Below are 20,698 nucleotides of genomic sequence, written 5' to 3'. Positions count from 1 at the left end.
AAATCCATCACAAACCCAACATAACTCAAATACCAGGTCAATGCAGATGACAAGAATTTATTGTAATCAAGCTGCTACTGATTAGGACTGCAGAGCAGACTAAGCATCCTCTGGAGGGATGTTGTGCAGCAAATTTAAAGGTGAAACCATTAGGCAAGGGGGAGCAGGGTAGGCTGTAGCATTGTCCAATCGTATTTTGACAAAGGGTTGAGCATGGGAGTTTCCATCAGTCAGAATAGGAGTAGGTTCCTGGTCCTGGGAACATGAACTCAGTTTGAGCCTGCCAGCCAGATGAGAAGTTGTTCTTGAGATGCCTGGACTCAGATAACTGCTTCCTTACAACAGAAGCTGTTCAGTTACTGGGACGTCTCCAATTCCCCTAGGGCTTGGGTTTTGCATTTAGTTTTTCCCTATGATTAAATGGAGTCTGAAAAAGTGGTAGTTCTTAGAATAAGTTTCTTCTGCTTGTTCTTACACTAGCACTGGCTGGGGAGATGGTGGCTCAGCGGACAAAGGCACTTAATCAAAAACCTGCTGACCTCAGTTCCAAGCCCCAGGCATGCGGGGTGGCAGGAGGAACCCGCTTGCTCCTCCTGTGATCTCCATGTGTTCACTGTGGGTTGAGCCACCACATCCACACAAATACATGGAATCTTGAAGAAGAATTCTGTTTAGAGCAATAGTTGCTCTTGCAGAGGACCCAGGTTCAATTCCCAGCGCCCCCATGGCAGCCCACAACCACCTGTAACTCCAGCTTTAGGCATCCAGGGACTTTAAATACACATAGACATACATACAAAGTACCCACATACCTAAAAATTAAAAAGACATATCTTAAACAAAAGAATCAATCCTTTCGAAAGTATGTAGTCCATGTGCAAGTGAGTCTTGTGTCCCCAGGGGCCTCTGTGTTGGTATTTATGCCACCAACTCGGCCGAGGCCTGCCAGTACGTCATCAAGCAGGCCAACGTGAATGTCTTGATAGTGGAGAATGACCAACAGCTGCAGAAAATCCTGTCGGTGAGTGCCTGGCTGCTTGCTATCTGAGGGGTTTCCACAAAAGCCCTCCAGAAAAACCTGCTTTTGAGGAGGAAGCAGGGTAAGTTGGGCACATTTCACTCCTAGCCCTGTCAGCTGGGCTCAGCTCCCACCCTCTGTATAAGACCTACATTCACTGGAGGCCAACGCAATGCGACACCAGTAACCTCAACACTGAGGAGGTAGGGGAGAGTAAGTGTCCAGGGTCTCCTGGCCAGACAGCTCTGCCTCACTGGGAGCAGCAGGCCAGTGGAGACCCAATATTCTAGCACAGTAACAGCAGGGAGTGGCTGAGGAACTACAGATGAGGCTGACCTTTGACCTCTGTAAGCATTCACACAAATGTGCACACACATATGTCTGTGGTCTCTGCACTTGGTAGACTGAACAGGAGGATTTGCTATAAGTTTGAGGCAAGCCTGGGCTACAGAGAAAGTTCCAGAGTAGCCTTAGCTACATCATGACCTCTCAAAAAAGACTCTGTCTGCTGTCAAACTGCACACACTTCCTCTTGGCCGGCCTCAGCCATGTTGCCGCTCTGTTGAGTACTGAATTTACAGGACACACCCGCTTGCTTTACAGTGAAATTTCCCTTTCCGTTCACTTGTTTGTTTTTGTGTGTGCAGTGAAACCTGGGTTCTCTTTCTGTACTTGTAGCATTTCTTTCCTTTCTCTCTTTCTTTCTTTTCTTTTTTCTTTTTTTTTTTTTTGTTTTGCGGATATTACAGAAACACCTTCTATGTCTCACATGTGCACAGACGCCTGGCAGTCCCTCAGTCTGGCAGAATGATCTGAAAAGAGGGTCTTAGAAGGAGAACTCGGCTGGCCAGACATGGTACAGCTCAAGCTTGGTCACCGGGGACTGGGAGGATGGCAGGGACAGGACCCATGGCAGTCAGTCAGCAAGAGATCGCTTCAAAGAACAAGCTGAGATGATGGAGGAGGACACCAGACATCATTTCAATGCTGTCCTCTTCCTCTACACACATAAAGACAGATACACACAGACAAAAACATTAAAAAAAACAAAATACAAGAGCCACTAGGACAGTGAGTCCATCCTGTCAGACTTGAATCAAACCTAGAGGCATCTCCAGGGACAAGTCTGTCTGTCTGCCCATGTCTAGTTGGGGGTCATGTGTCCGCAGTGAATCTCTTCGATGACTGCAGCTCCCCTGACTCCCCTTTTCTTTTGAAACTGGGTCTTATGGAGCCCAGGCTGGTCTCCAGCTCACTGTGTAACTGAATAAAGTCCTGATCCTCCTGCCTCGACCTCCTGAGTACAGAACGTGTACCATCATACCTAGTTGATGTGGTGCTGGACATGGACCCCAGGGCTTTGTGAAGGCCCAGCTTGTGTTCTACCCACTGAGTACAGCTCTAACCCTTATTTTTATAAATTATTTTCTTTTTTAAAAAATTATTTATGTATGCATTGTGTGTATATGTGCAGGTGCACGCATGCCATGGTGTGTGTGGACGGTAGAGGAAAGCTCTGTGGGTTCTGCTCTTCTCACTCACCATGTGGCTCTCCCAGGGAGAACTCAGGTCATCAGACTTGTAGGCAGGTGCCTTTTTTATTTTTTATTTTCTTTTTTTCGGAACTGGGGACCGAACCCAGGGCCTTGTGCTTGCTAGGCAAGCACTCTACCACTGAGCCAAATCCCCAACCCCATCCCCTTTTTGAGAAGGCACTACATGGGTCCTGGGATCTGAATTCAGTGCCTTAGGCAGTGGGGGTGCTGTAGACCCTGAGTCCCAGGACCCTGAGTCCACAGGAAACTCTTTCAGATTCCACCAGACAAGATGGAGACCGTGAAAGCCATTGTGCAGTACAGGCTGCCCTTGATGGAAAACAGCACAAACCTGTACTCCGTGAGTGTAGGAGGGGTGGGGCATTGTGGGAGGGGTGGGGCCGGAGGGAGGGGCCGGTGGGAGGGGAGGGCCTGTGGGAGGAGGGCCTGTGGAAGGGGCGGAATTTGTGGGGGGCAGGGCATGTGGGCGGGAAGGGTTCTGTGGGAGTGGCAGGACAAGAAGAGGAGCTTGAGTCAGCCTGAGGTAGTAGGTTGGGCCACACAGTGAAATATATGTAGTGAGTAGGCAGGGACTCCACAAAAACTGTGCAAAGGGGCCACTCTAGGGAAGGAAATGGGCCATCTGAGTAAATGGGCAGGGCTACAGGAACAATGCTGCAAGTGATTAGTGGCATGTGCTTCTTGGTACTTGGTACTTGGTACTTTGACCCCTCAGCTCAAAACCAGCAGATGAAGGCAGGAAGTCATTATTTTGTGTGCATCAGAAAATGAAAGTAGCTGAAAAAAAATCCCAAATTGAAAACTAAGTGGATTAATATATGTTATTTAAAACCTTATTTATAACTGCCAAGGGGAAAATTACATATATGTATTTGCATGTTTGATATTTTTGAGACAGGCCCATATTCTATATCATTTATAACTTAGTATATACATATTTTCTCTTTTTGCTAATCTTATTGCAATAACTTATGTTAGGAGTGCATATATATATATGCATATATATATATATATATATATATATATATATATATATAATGTATGTCGGGGCCTGCAGGGGGAGGGGAGGTCAGATGGTTGTCTCTCTTCCAACATGTGTGTCCTGGGGAGGAAACGCAGGTCATCAAGCTTGAGCTGTCTCATCAGTGCTACAACATAATAGTTTTAATATCTGTATATAGTGTGGCATGACTGCATCAAGACAGTTAACACTTATCTTTCAAAAGATAACAATTACCATACCTCTAATCCCACCCAGCACGTGGCAGACAGAGTCAGGATGATCACTGTGAGGTCAAGACCAACCTGATATACATTGAGAGCTCCAGACAAGTCGGGCATGATGGCAAACGCCTTTAGCCCCAGCACTCAGGAGGCAGCCTGGCAGATCTGGTCTACATAGTGAGATCCAGGACAGCCAGTGATACATAGAGAGACTCTGTCTCAAACAAACAAGCAAACAAACAAATATAAAAATAAAAATATCAAACTTTTCAGTGGTAACACAAGATCTAATTTCCCCACAATTTCTGAATTATAACTCATTAATTTAAATTTTAATATTTTACTTATGTCCAAGTCATTAATAGGTTTGTCTCTCTCTCTTTTTTTTTTTTTTTTTTTTTTTTTGGAGCTGGGGACCGAACCCAGGGCCTTGCGCTTCCTAGGCAAGCACTCTACCACTGAGCTAAATCCCCAACCCCAGGTTTGTCTCTCTTAATGATGCAGACTTAGAACAGATCAGAGCAGATTAAAGGCAGATAAATGTAGGTTTAGTTGACACAACTCTTGGGTGGGTTCAGCAGCCCCGTAGAGGAGCTGAGGCAGTCATGCAAATGGGCTAAGGCAGGGAGGTTTTATAGTTCCCAAGGGAAGGCGATGAGGTATCAGCCAGGAGCTGGTATAGGGAATTATCTCTAATATAAATGTAGCAGTGAGCTAATTGGTAGCTGTATTTCTTTACCTCATGGTATTCCCCAGTAACTATACACAAAACCGTTAAGATTTATTTAGAACTGCACCTCAATAGCTGAGCAGTTAGATGATCTGTTTTTACTTTCTGTGCTAATCTGGCTACCTCCCATCCCCATCCCATGATACTTGCATATTATTATTGCTCTGACTCTGGGCTTCAGGTGTGTTTCCATGATCTCTCTCCATATCTCTTCCTCATAGCTCAAATCCTCTGTCCTCCTCGCTGATCTGAATCTCCCTCCCTCCTTCCTCTGGCTGGCAGATCTCCCGCTCTCTTCTTCTACTCTGCCCAGCCATTGGGTGATAAGCATTTATTGACAAGGCTGAGATTAAATGGTAAGAATTGTTCACACAAACTTGAGACAGATCTTGACATAAGCATTATAATGCCACACCCACATTGAAACAAGATAAGAGGGAGAAGAAATCAGCATTTGAATTAACTCGAGGATAAACTTTGCGTGGTATACAGAAGCATTATGCTGACAAGCTAGGCTGTGCCTGCCTGTGCTTAGAAGCTGGGCTCCTAGGCTGGCATAGATTGGACTGGCCGATTCCGAACAGCTGGTTACATCGGCTGCCAGAAATGAAGAACTGACCTCTCGGCACATGCCTTTGTTTAGAGTTTTCCGATGAAGATGGGTTGAGGAAAAGAGAGCAGACAGGGTTTCCCAGCTTGTGCAGGGGCAAGCAGCGGGCTCCAACCAAACCGTCATAATCTATTATAATTTTATTTTCGGCTCTGTTTAGCTACATGTTTAGCTGCCATCCTAACTACTAGGAAGGTTGAGACAGGAGGACTGTGAGCTGAAGGCCAGCATGAGCAACTACTAAGACCCCCTACTAAAATAAATAGACCTGGGATGTGACTCAGAAGTACAACTGCTGCCTAGACTCCCCCAGTGAGGGGTTGAGGGTGTGGCTATCTGGTGTCTTCTTGCCTAGTGTGTGGGTCTTGGTTCAACCTTAAGTGATGTGTTTCAAGAGAAAGAAAAAGTAAAAACCTCCTTAGATGTATCTTGACCACATTCTTCAGTCCTGGGATTGTTGAGTTTGGAGCAAAAAAGACTCTTGGAAGGGGGTAGTCCTAGAGCAGTGGCTCTGGCCTCCAGCCACTAGGTGGCAGCAGCATCCTCCCCATAGTAACGGCAAGTCTGTGCGTAGGTTGTGCCACGATCCCTGTGGATGAGAGTGCCTTTGAGTTGGGACACTGACAGGATGATTCGGTTACATACCACGGCACCTACCTACTCTGCAGTGGATTGGAGACCCCATGAAATTTGAATGGAGATAGATATGCATTTATCTATCTAGTCTCGAATTCATAACCCAGGTTAGCCTAAAACTTGATAGTGTCCTGCCTCAGCCTCCTGTGTGCTGAGATTTAGTCTCGCCAGCCTTAGTTAGGATTCAGTTTAGGAATGGAAACCTCTTGTTAGGCCCAGTGCCTCAGTCTGCTCAGCTGCCCTGGTTGAACCTAAATGATGCCATTGCTTCCATGCAGTAAAAGCCCAACCCCAAATGGCTTGAGCAAAGAAAGTTGTCAGTTCCTTTAACTACAGCCCAGAACGTAGGCTTCCAGCAGGCTGCGACCAGCAGCCCATATCCCCTGGGCTTTTTGTAGCTAATCTCTTGGCTCTTCAGGCCCCTCTCATCCCCACTCATGATCCTGTGGCCACATCCCTAGTGACAAGTCTAGGCAATAGGAACTCTTCATTCACTGCTAACTTCATCATCTTCACTGTGATTGGAGTCATATGCTCAAAATCCCAGCTAATCACGGGCACCTAGACTGATGAAGTACTCGGCTTCATCCAATCAGGGATGACGTCTGGTGTGGGGGTGGAGCTAGACCCATCTGGTTGGGTCCCTAACTCAGAAGTTAGGGAATCCATGATGTGAACTCAGGACAGGATGGGAGCTCTTCCCAGAGGTCACTGCTTCCTTCAAGAGGGCTTGGCAGGTAAAGGTGCTTGCTGCCAACCAAGCCTGATGACCTGTAGCTTGATCCTGGGAACTCACACAGTGGAAGGAGAGAACTGACTTCTACACATGCATCCCAAAATAAGTAATTACATTGAAGTCTAAGAACCCTTTGTTTAAGCTGTTTGAAGGACAGGCTTCTGTTATTTACAGCTGGTGTTGTCCTTAAGAATTGTAAATACATCAGGTGGCTGGGTCAGAGAGAGCAGCTGCTTGCCCAAGAGCACAGCACAGTCAGTCACTGCTTGGGACATTTAGATGAGGCCTGTCTGAGCTCACAGGCCCACCAGCACACAGGAAGTGGCCCAAAACTGGCCAGGGTGCAACTGGGCATTTCTGAGAGTTCTCCCAGGCCTTGACCCTTGTGACAACCTCCTCTGTCAACCTGCCTTGGGGTGAGCCTACTGGAGTTGGGCCAGCCAGGTCCCCATCCCCCACCCAACTTCCCGTCTGCAGTGGCAGGACTTCATGGAGCTGGGTAATGCCATCCCCAACATACAGCTGGACCGGGTCATCCTCAGCCAGAAGGCCAACCAGTGTGCTGTCATCATCTATACCTCTGGGACCACAGGGAGCCCCAAAGGCGTGATGCTGAGTCATGACAACGTAAGCCCCGCCCTCTGGAGCAGCTCTTATCTGGGTTTATTCTGAGCTCAAAACAGGCAATAAGGAGGCATGTATGAAGTTTATGTGGGTCTTTCCTCCATGGAGAACCACACAGTTGGTGCTGGGGGCTTGGGTGTAGACCTGGGTACAGAGCAAAGTGGGGGAAAGGCAAAAAACTGGCAGCACCGTGCCTTAGTTTCCCTGTCTGTGAAATGGGAATGGGTTTCATGGTTTCTATCTGGTGGGTGTTTGTGTGAGTCTCTCTCTCCCTCTCCCCCTCTCTCTCCCTCCCTCTCCTCCGTGTGTGTGTGTGTGTGTGTGTGTGTGTGTGTGTGTGTGTGTGTGTAGGCCAGAAACAACCTAGGCTGGGGTCCCCCAGGGGTGTCTATCTTGGATTCTTGAGATAGGGTCTCTGAATGGCCCTCAGTGATCGGGGCAGGCAGACTATCTGCCCTCTTGGGCCACCTCTCCAGTGCCGGAATTATTGATGTACGCACTACCACAGGAACGCTGAGAACTGGCTCTCAGGTCCTGTGCAGAGCAAGCACTTTACCCACCAGGACATTTCACTGACCTGGTTAGTTCATTTTGTTTTGATTCACTCCTGTTTGTTTGTTTGGAACCAGGTTGTCAGGTAGCCCACACTAGCCTCAAACTCTCAGTGTAGCTGAGGATGACCTTGAACTCCTCATCCCTCTGCCTCAGCCTCCTGAGTGCTGGGATCATAGCTTGCTTGTGAGAATACATGTGTGCAGATGTCTGAAGGCCAACATTTGTCACTAGTTTCTTTCTTGATTGCTCCCCATCTTATATATGGATTCAGCCCTCCCATTTGGATCACAGGCTCAGCTTGCTCTGGGGTGGTCCTTTGTCTCCCCCTACCAAGTGTCTGGGACTGCTAGTGGCTGCACATGTACTGTGCTGGATAATTTTATGTCAACTTGGCACAAGCTAGAGTCAGATGAGAGAGCCTCCATTCAGAAAATGCCTTCTTCATAAGATCAGCTGCAGGCAAGCCTGATGAACATGCTCTTAATTAGTGATGATGGAGGAGGGCCCAACCCACTGTGGGTGGGGCCATCTCTGGACTGGTGGTCTTGGGTTCTACAAGAAAGTAGACTGAGCAAGCCATGGGGAGCAAGCCAGTAAGCAGCACCCTCATGGCCTCTGCATCAGCTCCTGCTCCAGGTTCCTGCCCTGTGTGAGTTCCAGTCCTGGCTTCCTTTAGTGATGAACAGTGATGTGGAAGTGTAAGCCAAACAGACGCTTTCTACCCAGCTTGCGTTGGTCTCGGTGTCCCATCACAACAATTGAGAACTTAAGGTATTTACACAGCATATCAGGCTCTGGAGATCTGAGCTCCAGTCTTCACACTTGTGTGGTAAGAGCTCCAGCCGCTGAGCCGTCTCTCAGACCCTGCAGGTTGACATTCTAGATTAACCATCATCACAAAGAGCCTTGGTGAGCCTACACGTTTGGAATTGTGTTGGTATTCATGTGAAGGGTATCTTCCTCAGTCACTCTCTACCTTCTGCTTGGGGACAGGATCTCTCCATGAACCTAATGCTCACCTCTGTGGTCAGACAAGTCAGCCACCAAGTCCCAGGGAGCCTCCTGTATCCACTAGATAACGTTAGTGTGTTGCAGATGCCGAAAGACTGGGCAAGAGTGTTGGGTGATGGCCTTATTGCAAACACAAGGACCTGAGTTCAATTCCAACAACCATATAAAACCCCAGGCATGGTGATACAGGGTTTCTAATCCCAGCTCTGAGGAAGCAGAGACCTGAAGACACTTGGGACTCACTGGCCAATGCCAAGTCAAATCAGTGAGCCCCAGTTCCAGTGAGAGACCCTGTATTAAAATTAAGTCAGAAGGGGTTGAAGAGATGGTGCATTGATTAGGGGTGCTTGCTTCTCGGTCACAGGGACTGGAGTTTACATCCCATCACCCATGTAACAAACTGAGCAATACACATATACCTGTGTACCCCAGCTTTGGGTAGAGCAGAGACAAGGTTCCTGATGCTTGCTGGTTCTCTTTGTAGCCAGGGTGCAAAGCTGGGTTTGAGAAAAAGCCCTGCCCTAAACAGGGCGAGCTAGCCTTGGTGCAAACACACTCACAGTGAAGGATGTCTCTTAGGAAAGTGTGTGTGTGTGTGTGTGTGTGTGTGTGTGTGTGTGTGTGTGTGTGTGTGTGTAAAAGAGAGAGAGAGAGAGACAGACAGACAGACAGACAGCACGTTTGCGGGTGCTCTCAGAGGCTAGAAAAGGTGATCACCTCGAACTGGAGTTAATGGTGTTGCTGAGCTGTGCTGTAGGTGCTGGAACCAGATGGGGCAAGTGCTTTTAGCCTCAGGAAGTACAATTTCAAAACAATGACATAGGTAGCAGTCGAGGAAGACAACTAACTGATCTCTATCTCAGGCCTCCTCATAGGCACACACATGTGAACATATAAGTACATATATGTGCATGCATGTATATATACGTGTACACAGTGGTCCTCAGGCAAGGCACAGGAATACCCTTGTTTTCTAGATCACATGGACGGCAGGGGCCATGGCGCGAGAGATTGAGCTGATCCACGTCTCAGGAAAGCAGGACACGATAGTCAGCTACCTGCCCCTCAGCCACATTGCAGCCCAGCTCATGGACATCTGGATCCCTATCAAAGTCGGGGTGCTCACTTTCTTTGCTCAACCAGATGCTCTCAGGGTAAGGCTGGGTGAGGTCCTCACCAAGCATGCAGTGGCCTTGGGGGAGCAGACATTGCCTCTCCAAACTCTTAAGAATTTTTCTTCTCCATCTTCATTTTCTGTTCCATTCCACAACATTGAGGACAGCTGAATCCACTCTGCTTTCTTCCCCTGCCATGCAGTTGTGTAGACTACACTGAATAAGCCCAGCAAGGGGCTGGAGTGGCACTGAAAGTGTGTTTTCAGTGCTTCTGGTATTGATTATTCATTGGGGGTATGTGCCACAGTGTGTACATGATAGTCAGAGGACATATTCAGGGTCATGCTCCTCCCCATCCTATGATCCTGGGGACAAACTCAGGTCATCAGGCTGAGTGACAAGTGCTTTTACCCAATGAGCCACCTTGTGGATTCCCCCCTTAAAAATTTGTGAGTTGGGGTTGGGGATTTGGCTCAGTGGTAGAGCGCTCGCCTAGGAAGCGCAAGGCCCTGGGTTCGGTCCCCAGCTCCGAAAAAAAAAAAAGAAATTAAAAAAAAATTTGTGAGTACTTGTGCATGTATATGCGGGCACGTGTGTGTTTCTGTATGTTGGGAGACATTTTTGTATGGGGTATGTATATGGGGTATGTATAGGTTATGTGTATGTTTGGGGTTTGGTGGTGTGTGTGTATAGGGTGTGTGTGGTGTGGTTTGTGTATGTATGGAGTATGGAGGTGTGTATATGGGATATGTGTGTGCATGCATATATGGGGTGTGTGTATGCATACATGTATGGTGTGTGTGTATGTATGGAGTGTGCATGTGTATGGGGTCTAAGTGGTATGGAGGTGTGTGTATGGTGTGTGTGTGCACACATGTATAGGGTGTATGTGTGTGTATGTGTATATGGTGTATGTGTGTATGGAGTGTGTGTGTGGAGTGTGTATGTGTATGGGGTGTGTGTGCACTCACATGTATGAGGTGTGTGTGTGTGTGTGTGTGTGTGTGTGTGTATGCTCACACATGGTTATGTGAGTAGAGCCCCTGAGGAGCTCTGATTCTGTTTGCCGGGGTCTAGCTTGCATGCCAGGAAGGTGTTGGGCTTTTTGCCATAGAAGTGTTAACAGCTGGATTTCAGGAGACCTTACACAATGCTGTGGAGAAGTCAGATAAGACCTGAGCTTTGCTTGGCTTTCTGAAGGTCACAGAGATCTCCCAGGCCCTGCTCCCCAAGTGCTGGGACAACACCACAACTCTTCCCCACTTCCCAGTCTAAGGCTCTGGGCGACACGTAGCTCATACATTGAGATGATTTCTTTTGTATGCACCTCTAGTGTTTTGGAATACTATGTGACATTACCATTTCTTTTTATTTGTCATGTATTATTTTCCTATGTGTTAAATGAGCATCTGACTCCTTCACTGTCTCCATCCTCTCTCCCTTCTCCATCTTCTGAAAATAAAATTTGCTTTATAACCACAGCCAAGGGCTAGCCAGACAGCCCCAGCCCTGTCTGTTAAAACTTTTGTTTTTCCTAGAGTTATCAGTTGTTTTCCGGTTGGGAGACGTTTCTTCATGCCAGTTTTTCCTCCAGCATTCCACTGTGAACCAGTATATTACCATGTTGTTTTCTTCAGTTGGGCTAACTGAAAGGGAAACCCGAGGTGGGGTTTTATAGCTTATTGAGGTCAAGTCATAATTGGAATGAAGTGAGACAAGCCAGGTAGGTCCAAGGACCAACCCAAGAAAAGATGTCAGTTTAGTAATTCAGACAGACTCCTGGGGCATTCTGAGCACGAGTCAGGCCAAAACTATTCCACATCACAAGGGAGTTGATCTTTGTGTTTACCTGCAAGGTGGACACTGGGCCCAGGCCAGAGTCCAACTCCACTACTGCAGCTCTGCAGGTAAGAAGCTGTGGCTACGAGAGACCAGGAAGGGTTTGAGCAGTGCCCGGGGCACACTGCTCTGAGGCCCTGTGGTGGCGCCCAGCTTGGGCCGCATTTTCCAGGGTCTTTACTCTTATCTTCTTTTTCTTTCTTCTTTTTCTTCCTTCTGTCGCTGGAGATGACCCTTTGGTAAATTTTTCAGAATATACAGGGAAGGGAGTATCCATTTCCTTTATGTATGGACTCTGCAGACTTCCAAAAACCAGCTGAGAAGTATGGAGTTCACCTTACCTCCAGCTGCCATGACAAGAAAAGGAGCCATGTAGCACAACACATGTGTTTTCTTGGTTCTCTCGAGCTCTGGGTTAGAGAGTCAAACTGGACTCTGTATGGCTAAATGGAGGCATCACCAGGACAGAGCTGTTACCGAGACTGTTTCCTGCCCTTTCCATTTTCTAGAAGGAATGGCCACTTCCTTCTAAAACATCGTGTGTGTGTGTGTGTGTGTGTGTGTGAGTGCGTGTGCTTGCTGCACAAACCTTAGGACCTGAGTTCAAACCCTGAACACTCATGTAAAGAGCTGCATGTGGCTGTCAGACAGAGAAGGAGATCTCTAGGGGATTGCTTGGTAGTTAGTCAAGTCTCAGGTTCAGTAAGAGGCTCCCTCTCAAGGGAGAGGCAGAGTGGCCGCAGGAATAATGCAGTGGTTCTCTGCTGCATGTGTGGGCTTGTCGGTCCCCGGGTGTTTTGTTTGTAAATTGAGACAGAATGCATGGTGAGGGTTCAATGTGGAGTTCTGCACCTTGGAATGTGTTGCATTTTGACTGACCCAAGGGCCTCCAGAGGTCCCCATTTGGGGGCACTTTTATCAATGTGGGAGTCTCACTGGATTCCCTGCTTCACCACTGCCTCCCAATGCAAGTTATGTATCCATTTTAAAAAGTGCCATCCTCATTCATGTCTCCTGGGTGTGGAGCAGCATGTGACCATCCTCAAAGACGTTGACTTCATGATTAATGATAATGCTGGACTTCTCATCGGTTCATTGACCCCTTGGATTTAATTTCTTTTCGTTCTTTATGTTTTTTTCTTTTTCTTTATTCTTCTTTCATACAACACATCCCGAGTGCAGCCTCCCTCTGCATCTTGTTATGCCGAGTTTGGTTGATATCATTGAGAGGATTGCTCTTTTCCAAAGAGAAATGGAGAAGCACTTAGATTTCATTTCTGTTCAAATCCTTTGAATTTAAAGTTTTCTTTGTAGATCCAATCATGTTGATTTTTAAGGGTTCTTTACATATTGAGGCAATGAATTGTTACCAGATACCATAATTTGCAAATGTCTCCTTCCAGTTCTTTGACCATCTTTTTGGTTTTTGTGGTTTTGGGTTTTTGGTTTTTGGTTTCCCCTTTGTGGTCTTTTGAAGCATGAGGGAAACCTTTGGCTTTGATGAGGGTCAGGTTATTGATTTCCCACATGCTCCACTATGGCAGAGCCTTTCTCCTGTTTTCATTTAGCCACTTGTTACTCTCAATTTTTCCTTTAGAGTTGTTTTTCATACTTAGTGAGAAGTAGGACCATAGGCCAAGCATGACTTTACGTTTGTACATTACTGTCCTTCCCCAGCTGCAGTGAACTACCTAGACGATGTGCTAAAAGTCAGATGATCATAAATGTAAAATGTGTGTTGGTCCCGTTATGTGTATCAGCTTTTATGTTTCTGCACAGATACACACATATATACACATGCACATACATATATACAAGCACACTTGCACACACATGCACACACGCAAACATGCATATATGGGGTGGAGTGTGTGAATCTGAGTCTGACTGGCTGCTTTGAAGCCAGGGGGTTGTTCCCCAGGCCTGTAGCAAAGGCCACACTAAGAGAGAAGGGAGAAGAACACATGAGGTACATGTAATGGACATGTGAGGGACAGGTGATGGACACATGAGGGACATGTGAGGGACACATGAAGGGCATGTGATGGACATGTGAGGGACATGTGATGATATGTGAGAGACATGAGGGACACATGAAGGACACGTGATGGACATGTGATGGGTATGTGAGGGACACGTGATGGACACGTGAGAGACATGTGTGGCTTGTGAAAGCACTGCAGTACTCATCTGCTCCATCCCACACAGGGCACCTTGGTGTACACTCTTCAAGAGGTGAAGCCTACTTATTTCCTGGGGGTGCCACGCGTCTGGGAAAAGATGCAGGACACCATCAAGGAAAATGTGGCCAAGTCCTCCAACCTGAGAAAAAAGGCATTTGCATGGGCAAAGATGCTTGGCTTGAAGGTCAATACCAAGAAGATGCTGGGGTAGGCAGTGTTCTCTTCTGTAATGGGTGTGAGGGAACATGGAGGAGGCTCTGCTGTCTGAAGCTATGTCTCCTTATTGATGCCATCTCCAGGAAGCGAGACATCCCCATGAATTACCGCATGGCAAAGGCCCTTGTGTTCACGAAGGTCAGAACCTCCCTGGGCTTGGACAACTGCCACACCTTCTTCAGTGGGGCTTCACCCCTCTCTCAGGATGTCTCGGAGTTCTTTCTCAGCCTGGATATCCCCATTGGTGAGATCTATGGGATGACTGAGTGTTCCGGACCCCACACAGTCTCCTGCAAGAGTATCTACAGAGTTCTGAGGTACCAGGCTCCTGTAGCCCTCAGATCTCCAGTGTTGTGGGGCAGGGACACAAAGGGGGAGGTGACCAATGACTGGGATACATCCTGAGCCTGGGTATCACGAGGGCTCCATTCTCCAGCCTCCTAGCCCAGGCTTATCACACAACTTTCAGGGGAAGGGCACTTGTCAAACCATCTATCATGTTGTGTGACTTTTCCTGGAGACACTTGAACAAATGTCTGTTTACCCCAAATAAGGCAACAAAATACCAAAGAAATGCTGCCTCCCAAGTGCAGCCTCCCAAATTCAACTTAACATGTTTATTGGGGTGATTGTGGGTCAGGGGTCACAGGTCAGGGGCCACTGACAGGAGTAGGTATGACTCAAAACAGAACATCACCTACAAATCCACTATAACCTGGACCACACCTCACAAAATCCGTGTACAAAGTTCCTGCACATTAAGAAGATAGTTCTTAGAGTCTCCCCAGAATTATATAACTGCTTGTGGGAACTGGAGCTGGACTCTGGGGCCTTGTACATTTTAGGAACTTTTCAAGACTTGTGAGTGTCCATTACTTCCTGAGTTTTAACAAATCACTTTCCAGGAGGCTGTGTTCTGGAAAGAGGAACACAGGAAGAAGAAGAGATTGCTTTCTGAAACACAGTGTTCTTCCCAGTGTCACTTAAGTGTTGTATGAACTTGGGATTGCTTGACCTTAAGCATCTCTGTAGCTCCTTTCTGGATTATTCTGCATAGCTCAGCTCACCAGGTTGCCTGGCTGGGCCACAGCAATGCAAGCACACACATACACACATACACATATACACACATATATACACATACACCTACACACATACACCACACAGACACACACACACACACACACACACACACACACACACACTGCAGACGACTCTACTGGGAGCCCAGCCTCTCCCAGAATCCTTTGGTTTGTTTCCCGATCCGCTCCCACCACTGTGTTATACATTTGACTTTCTGCTTTTGCTTGAGGCTTGCTAGTGTCCAGAATGCAACTGAGGGAGCAAATTAACGATAATAAAAAATAAGAGGGGTAGGAGAAGGTGGAGAAAGGAGAGATGGACGAGGAGGAGAGGCTGTGTGTTGATGGTGTCTTTGCACTGTTCACACCCCCTTGTAGCTGCCTCAGCTGTATGTGGCCTTCTCCACCTACTGATGCTGTGAGAGCAGGCGTGTGGCTACCTACTGTGCACACAAGGTCTCTCTAAGCGGTGGGCATAAGCCACTGCCCCAGTTTCCCCTCTGTGCCTCCCTCTTCTCATGAGCTTGGAAGCAGCCTTCCATACATTCCCTCTCTGGGAAGATTCCAGATTGGTCTTTTGTTTGTTAGTATTTTTGTATTTTTGTTGTTTTGTTTTGCTTTTTCAAGACAGGGTCTGTGTAGCCCTGGCTGTCCTAGAACCAACTCTGTAGACCAGGATGGCCTTGAGCTCATGGAGTTCTGACTGCCTCTGCCTCCTGAGTGCTGGGATTAAAGGTGTGCTATGGTCTGTGGTGTTCTCACATGGGAGGTGGCTCATAGCCTCCTGTTAGGTCTTCAGGGGGCTTATTTTCTTCACATCCATGAAGACAGGAATCTGCAGGGCTTCCAGACATATAGAACGTTGAGAATCTGAATGCTGGGTCAGACTGAAATCCACTGGGTCTCAGAGGGGTGTGAATTTAGCTGGGACTGCTCAGTCTCTGACCCTCCCCTCCCTCTATCATGTCCCTAACAGTTGTGGCAAAGTCCTGAATGGCTGTAAGAATATGCTGTACAAGCAGAACAAAGATGGTGTGGGTGAGGTGTGCATGTGGGGCCGCCATGTCTTCATGGGCTACCTGGGTAAGGAGGATGCCACGTTGGAAGTATTGGATGAAGATGGTTGGCTGCACTCTGGGGACATTGGCCGCCTGGACAGCCACGATTTCCTTTATATCACCGGCCGCATCAAAGGTGCCAGGCTCATCTGGGACAAAGGGCACTGGGTGTGCTGGGGAGCTGGCAGGGGATGTCAGGATGTCAGGTACTAGGAGCACTGGAGAGAGTAGTGTTCCCCACTCACAAGGTCCCTTCCTGTCATCCTACAGCAGTAGCCTTGGGGACAGACAGGTTGCTCTAGATTTGTGCTGGGGTGAGACTGCAGTCTGTCTGTCAGCTTTGCCAAGCAGCAGAGAGGTGTTGAGGGCCAGGTGAGGCCAGGAAGTGTCAGAGAAGCTTCAGAGAGAACCTGAAGGTGGCCCTGTCACTTCAGCACTTGGGAGACTGGGGCAGGAGAACTGTGGACTGGGGGTGTCCTGGGCTGCACAATTGTGTGGTTTGACAAACTGGCAGACAGATGGTGTGCTGTGAGGGTGCAGATGTTGGGAGGAAGCAGGAGTGGGTGGGGTGGGGACTTGGGGTGCAAGAAGGGAAGCTATTGCAACCTCCAACCTGATCCCAGGTTAGTGGGGACCTGTACCAAGCTAGGCTCTCATTCCAGAAGTCCTGATAACTGCTGGTGGTGAGAACATATGGCCCATCCCAATTGAGACCCTGGTGAAAGAGAAAATCCCCATCATCAGCCATGCCATGCTGGTGGGTGACAAGGCCAAATTCCTGAGCATGCTGTTGACACTGAAGGTAATGTCCCCACCAGCTCCAGGGTCGGGCGGTGGGGAGAGGGCTGCTGGAACCGGCTCTGCTTTCTTCTTCTTCAGCACCCGGGTTGGGGGTCAGGGGTGATGGAGGGTGGGTGGTGGGGAGTGGGCATGGTGACAGATTGTCCTGGGGCAGTGTGAGACAGACCAGATGAGTGGAGAGCCCTTGGACAAGCTGAACCTGGAGGCCATCAGCTTCTGCCAGATGCTGGGTAGCCAAGCAGTCACTGTGTCGGACATTTTGAAGATTCGAGACCCAGTGGTCTACACGGCCATCCAGTATGGCATAGACATCGTGAATCAGCAAGCAGTCTCTGACTCACATAGAATTCGAAAGTGGATCATCTTGGAGAAAGACTTTTCCATCCAGGGTGGGGAGCTGGGTGAGTCACTTGGCTTGGGCCCAAGGCACCTGGGTCTGGGCCTGACCCTTCCCTGGGGTTTAGGTCTAAGGGACCAGCTAGGGCACAAAGACACTTTACCCTCACCAACTTTGCCTCTTCACCAGGGCAGACACCTTCGTGCTCTGGAAGTGCCATTCTTACCATGGGGCTGGGGCTCCTCTCACCATTAGAACACAGCCTGCTCTTGTCGAGGACCCAGAATCAGATCCCAGCAGCTAAGCTTGGCAGCTCACAGTCATCTGTAATCTCCACACCCTCTTCTGGCCTCTGCAAAATGTGTACATGCAGCACAAGCACTTGCACACTCATATACCTCACAGATACGTAAGATACATAGTTAAAAATTAAATACATCTTGAAAAAAAATTCCACTATAGCCAGAATCTCCACAATGACCCATCTGTGTGGCCATCCCGTAATCCCCACTCACTGACGGCAGGAGCAGTAGCACATCCAGTCACCTCTACAACCTGACTACTCTGTCCTCTCTCCATAGGACCAACATCAAAACTTAAGAGAGATCTCATAACCCAGAAATACAAAGCACAGATTGACAACATGTACTCATCATAATGGCTGTGGCAGGAGCTTCCTCCCATCTGCGCGGTGAGCCCCTATGGCCTGGCTCTGCCGGGCTGCGTGGTGACAGGTGACCCTCCTGCCCTCTCTAACCTTAAGATATGGTCTTTCTGGATAGAAGCAGCACTTTTCATGATTTCTACCTCTTTATCTTGTTATTGCGTGTGCGACTGCCTAGGTGTAAGTGTGGAGACCTGAGAACAATTGTGGTGTTGTCCCTAACCTGTCCAGTCCAGCAGCCTAGCTGGCCCTCAACTTCCGCTCCACTTCTGTCCCTGGAAGGAGCAACTGTGCCTGCTGGGTCTGGCCTCACATGGGCTTTGAGGATTTGAACTTGGGTCCTCACAGCCCTGTGGCAAGCACTTTGTGCCTCATGTTCTATGTCTCGGCTCTGGAAATCTTCTGCAGAGTTCTGCAGGTGACTGACTCACACATATACTGTCCACACACTTTTCCCTTCCTCGGGATGTGTCTACAGGGATCACTGTGTGTGTGTGTGTGTGTGTGTGTGTGTGTGTGTGTGTGTGTGTGTGTCGGGGGGGTATGTGTGTGCTTGTACACACATGAGCACGTACCTGCACTGCACCCATAGTCAACCTCAAGGCCAGCTGTCACCCTGCCATGTGAAACTGATGTCTCCAGCCAGACCCACCTGTGTGGCTGGAGGAACATGCCTCCCAGGAAGGGATACCACAGCTGGCCACTAGCCCAGCTCCAGCCCCACACTGTGTGAGGACCCAAGTTCAAATCCTCAAAGCCCATGTGAGGCCAGACCCAGCAGGCACAGTTTGCTCCTTCCATGGATGGAGACACCTCTGAGAACCATTAGGGACAGATTAGTACCCCATCTCCCTCCTTGGGTCCCAGGAGGTCATCTGTTCTCTGGTATCCTGTTGCATGTGAATGGTGCATATCTGAGTGTATATGTGTGTGCATGTTGCATGAGTGAGTGCATCTGTATAAGCACATGCACACACATGTGTCTTGAGACAGTCTCTCACTAGCCCAGGATTTGCCAAGTAGGCTAGGCTGGCCAGGGAACACCAGAGAGCCCCCTGTTGGGTGGGATGCAAGTGTACCCTTACCCACCCTGCTCCTGCCTCCTTCCCTTTCTCCTCTTACACAGGTGCTGGGGATTTGAACCCAGGCCTTTAGGCTTGTTCAGCCAGCACTTTTCTCCTCTCCCCAGCTCTTCTTCTAATGAGGACACCATGAGACTGAATGAGGGTTCACCCTGTAGCCCCCATTTTAGTGCCCACACCAGCCCCAATGTTCAAATAAGGTCAGTGTGAGGCACCAGGCTCGGGGCTGCAGGATTGGCCCACAGCACTTCTTACCCAGTGCCCAGCACTTCCAGGCAGCGTATGGCACAGCCCTCAGCTTACCTACCTCCTGCAAGGTCACCAGCTTTCTGTGCCGTTCAGAGGGAGCCCCAGGCTGTTGTGGGTGTAAACTGGTGCCCGCCCAGCCCCTGCCAGAGAGCAAGAGATGAGCCCTTTTACTTTCAGAGGTTCAGCCTCAAAGTTTAAAATTATAAGTGATGTCAATATAGGCAAAAGTGTAGGGGGACATGCAGGCCAAAGAGGACACCATATGCCCTGCTCCTTCTCTGAGACCTTATTATGGTAGCCTACAGCACTGGTCACAGGCAGAAGCAGCTACTCCCAGATTTGCACTGGGCTCTGGATATTCAGGACTGAGGTCCTCATGACTGTGTAGCAAGCACCTACCCCTGAGCCATCTCCCCAGCCCAACACTAGAAGATTTTAACTGCATGTGTGTTTCATGTGGCTGTTCTTGCACCGTGTTTCATGGTTGGTGGATGTGGGGGTGGGACCATTTACAAATGGCCTATTCCCTCCAGGGCATTTACTGTGTGGAACCTCAGGAACCCCAGGAAGCAGAACCCCCACAAACTAACCCAGTGTCTCCTCTCCAGTCTCCAACAGGTCAGCCTCATCTCAGTGGGGGGACATCCTCCCCCCAGGAAGCCCCTTCACGTGCAGAAGAAGCCAGACCCCCACTGCTCTATTGGTCCTACCTAAACTTCCAAAGCAGGAGGCCCACAATGGAGAGAACCCCAGACAGGACAAGCCTTCCAGGCGTGAGTGGACAGACCTTGCCACTGCAACAGGCCCTTCCTTTCCTAGGACTTTGTATTAGAAAAGAGGCATGACCACCCAAAGCCCAGAACACCTTCCTGGGAGCAGCATGGAAACCCCTCAAATAAGTTGTCATAGTCAGGAGCCTCACTGCCTTGAGTCTTCATTCTTGGCCAGGTCACCTGTGCTGGTGTAATGGGGACAATGAAGTGCTGGCCAGACGTGTGCACTCACCCTCCTGTCAGGTGCTCTGGCTCTTTTTGTGGTGATTCCTGTGTGTGGTTTATATGTGTGCACATGTGTACTTATGTGTGCATGTGTATCTGCATGCACATGAATGTACATGTATGTGGGGTTGTACATATATCTCTGCATATGTGTATGTATGTTTGTGCGTGTGTGTGGTGTGTCTATGTGTCTGGTATACCTGTGTGCTTGTGTACATGTGTATACATATGTATATCTGGTGTACTTATGTGTGTGCATATGTGTCTGTCTGGTGTACCTATGTGTATGGCTGCATGTACATTTGTGTGTCTGGTGTACCTGTTTGTGTGTATATGTGTGAGTTTGGTGTACCTGTGTGTGTGGCTATGTGTAC

General features: G+C 48.6%; 1 protein-coding gene across 4 annotated transcripts in view; it reads left to right on the top strand.

Annotated features, from left to right (window-relative positions):
* The window catches only part of Acsbg2 (acyl-CoA synthetase bubblegum family member 2), a 31,665-nt gene extending 11,424 nt beyond the window's left edge, over positions 1 to 20,241 (top strand). For 2 of the 4 annotated variants that reach the window (XM_006244311.5, NM_001080096.1), the window contains exons 5-15: positions 901 to 1,021; positions 2,831 to 2,914; positions 6,988 to 7,137; positions 9,678 to 9,854; positions 13,863 to 14,044; positions 14,137 to 14,370; positions 16,112 to 16,329; positions 16,856 to 16,995; positions 17,149 to 17,395; positions 17,913 to 18,022; positions 19,935 to 20,241. In XM_006244311.5, coding sequence (XP_006244373.1) covers positions 901 to 1,021; positions 2,831 to 2,914; positions 6,988 to 7,137; positions 9,678 to 9,854; positions 13,863 to 14,044; positions 14,137 to 14,370; positions 16,112 to 16,329; positions 16,856 to 16,995; positions 17,149 to 17,395; positions 17,913 to 17,989 — 1,630 coding nt within the window. In that variant the 3' untranslated portion in view covers positions 17,990 to 18,022; positions 19,935 to 20,241. Of the gene's footprint in view, positions 1 to 900; positions 1,022 to 2,830; positions 2,915 to 6,987; positions 7,138 to 9,677; positions 9,855 to 13,862; positions 14,045 to 14,136; positions 14,371 to 16,111; positions 16,330 to 16,855; positions 16,996 to 17,148; positions 17,396 to 17,912; positions 18,131 to 19,934 lie in introns of those variants that run through there. The other 2 variants (XR_001839650.3, XM_063266825.1) reach the window with 2 other exon arrangements.
* Positions 20,242 to 20,698: the final 457 nt, after the last annotated feature.

Source organism: Rattus norvegicus, chromosome 9 (genome assembly GCF_036323735.1).
Source record: "Rattus norvegicus strain BN/NHsdMcwi chromosome 9, GRCr8, whole genome shotgun sequence".
NCBI classification, from domain to species: domain Eukaryota; kingdom Metazoa; phylum Chordata; class Mammalia; order Rodentia; family Muridae; genus Rattus; species Rattus norvegicus.
Note: the sequence above shows the minus strand (reverse complement) of the source record. Positions and strands in the feature narration are given on the sequence as shown.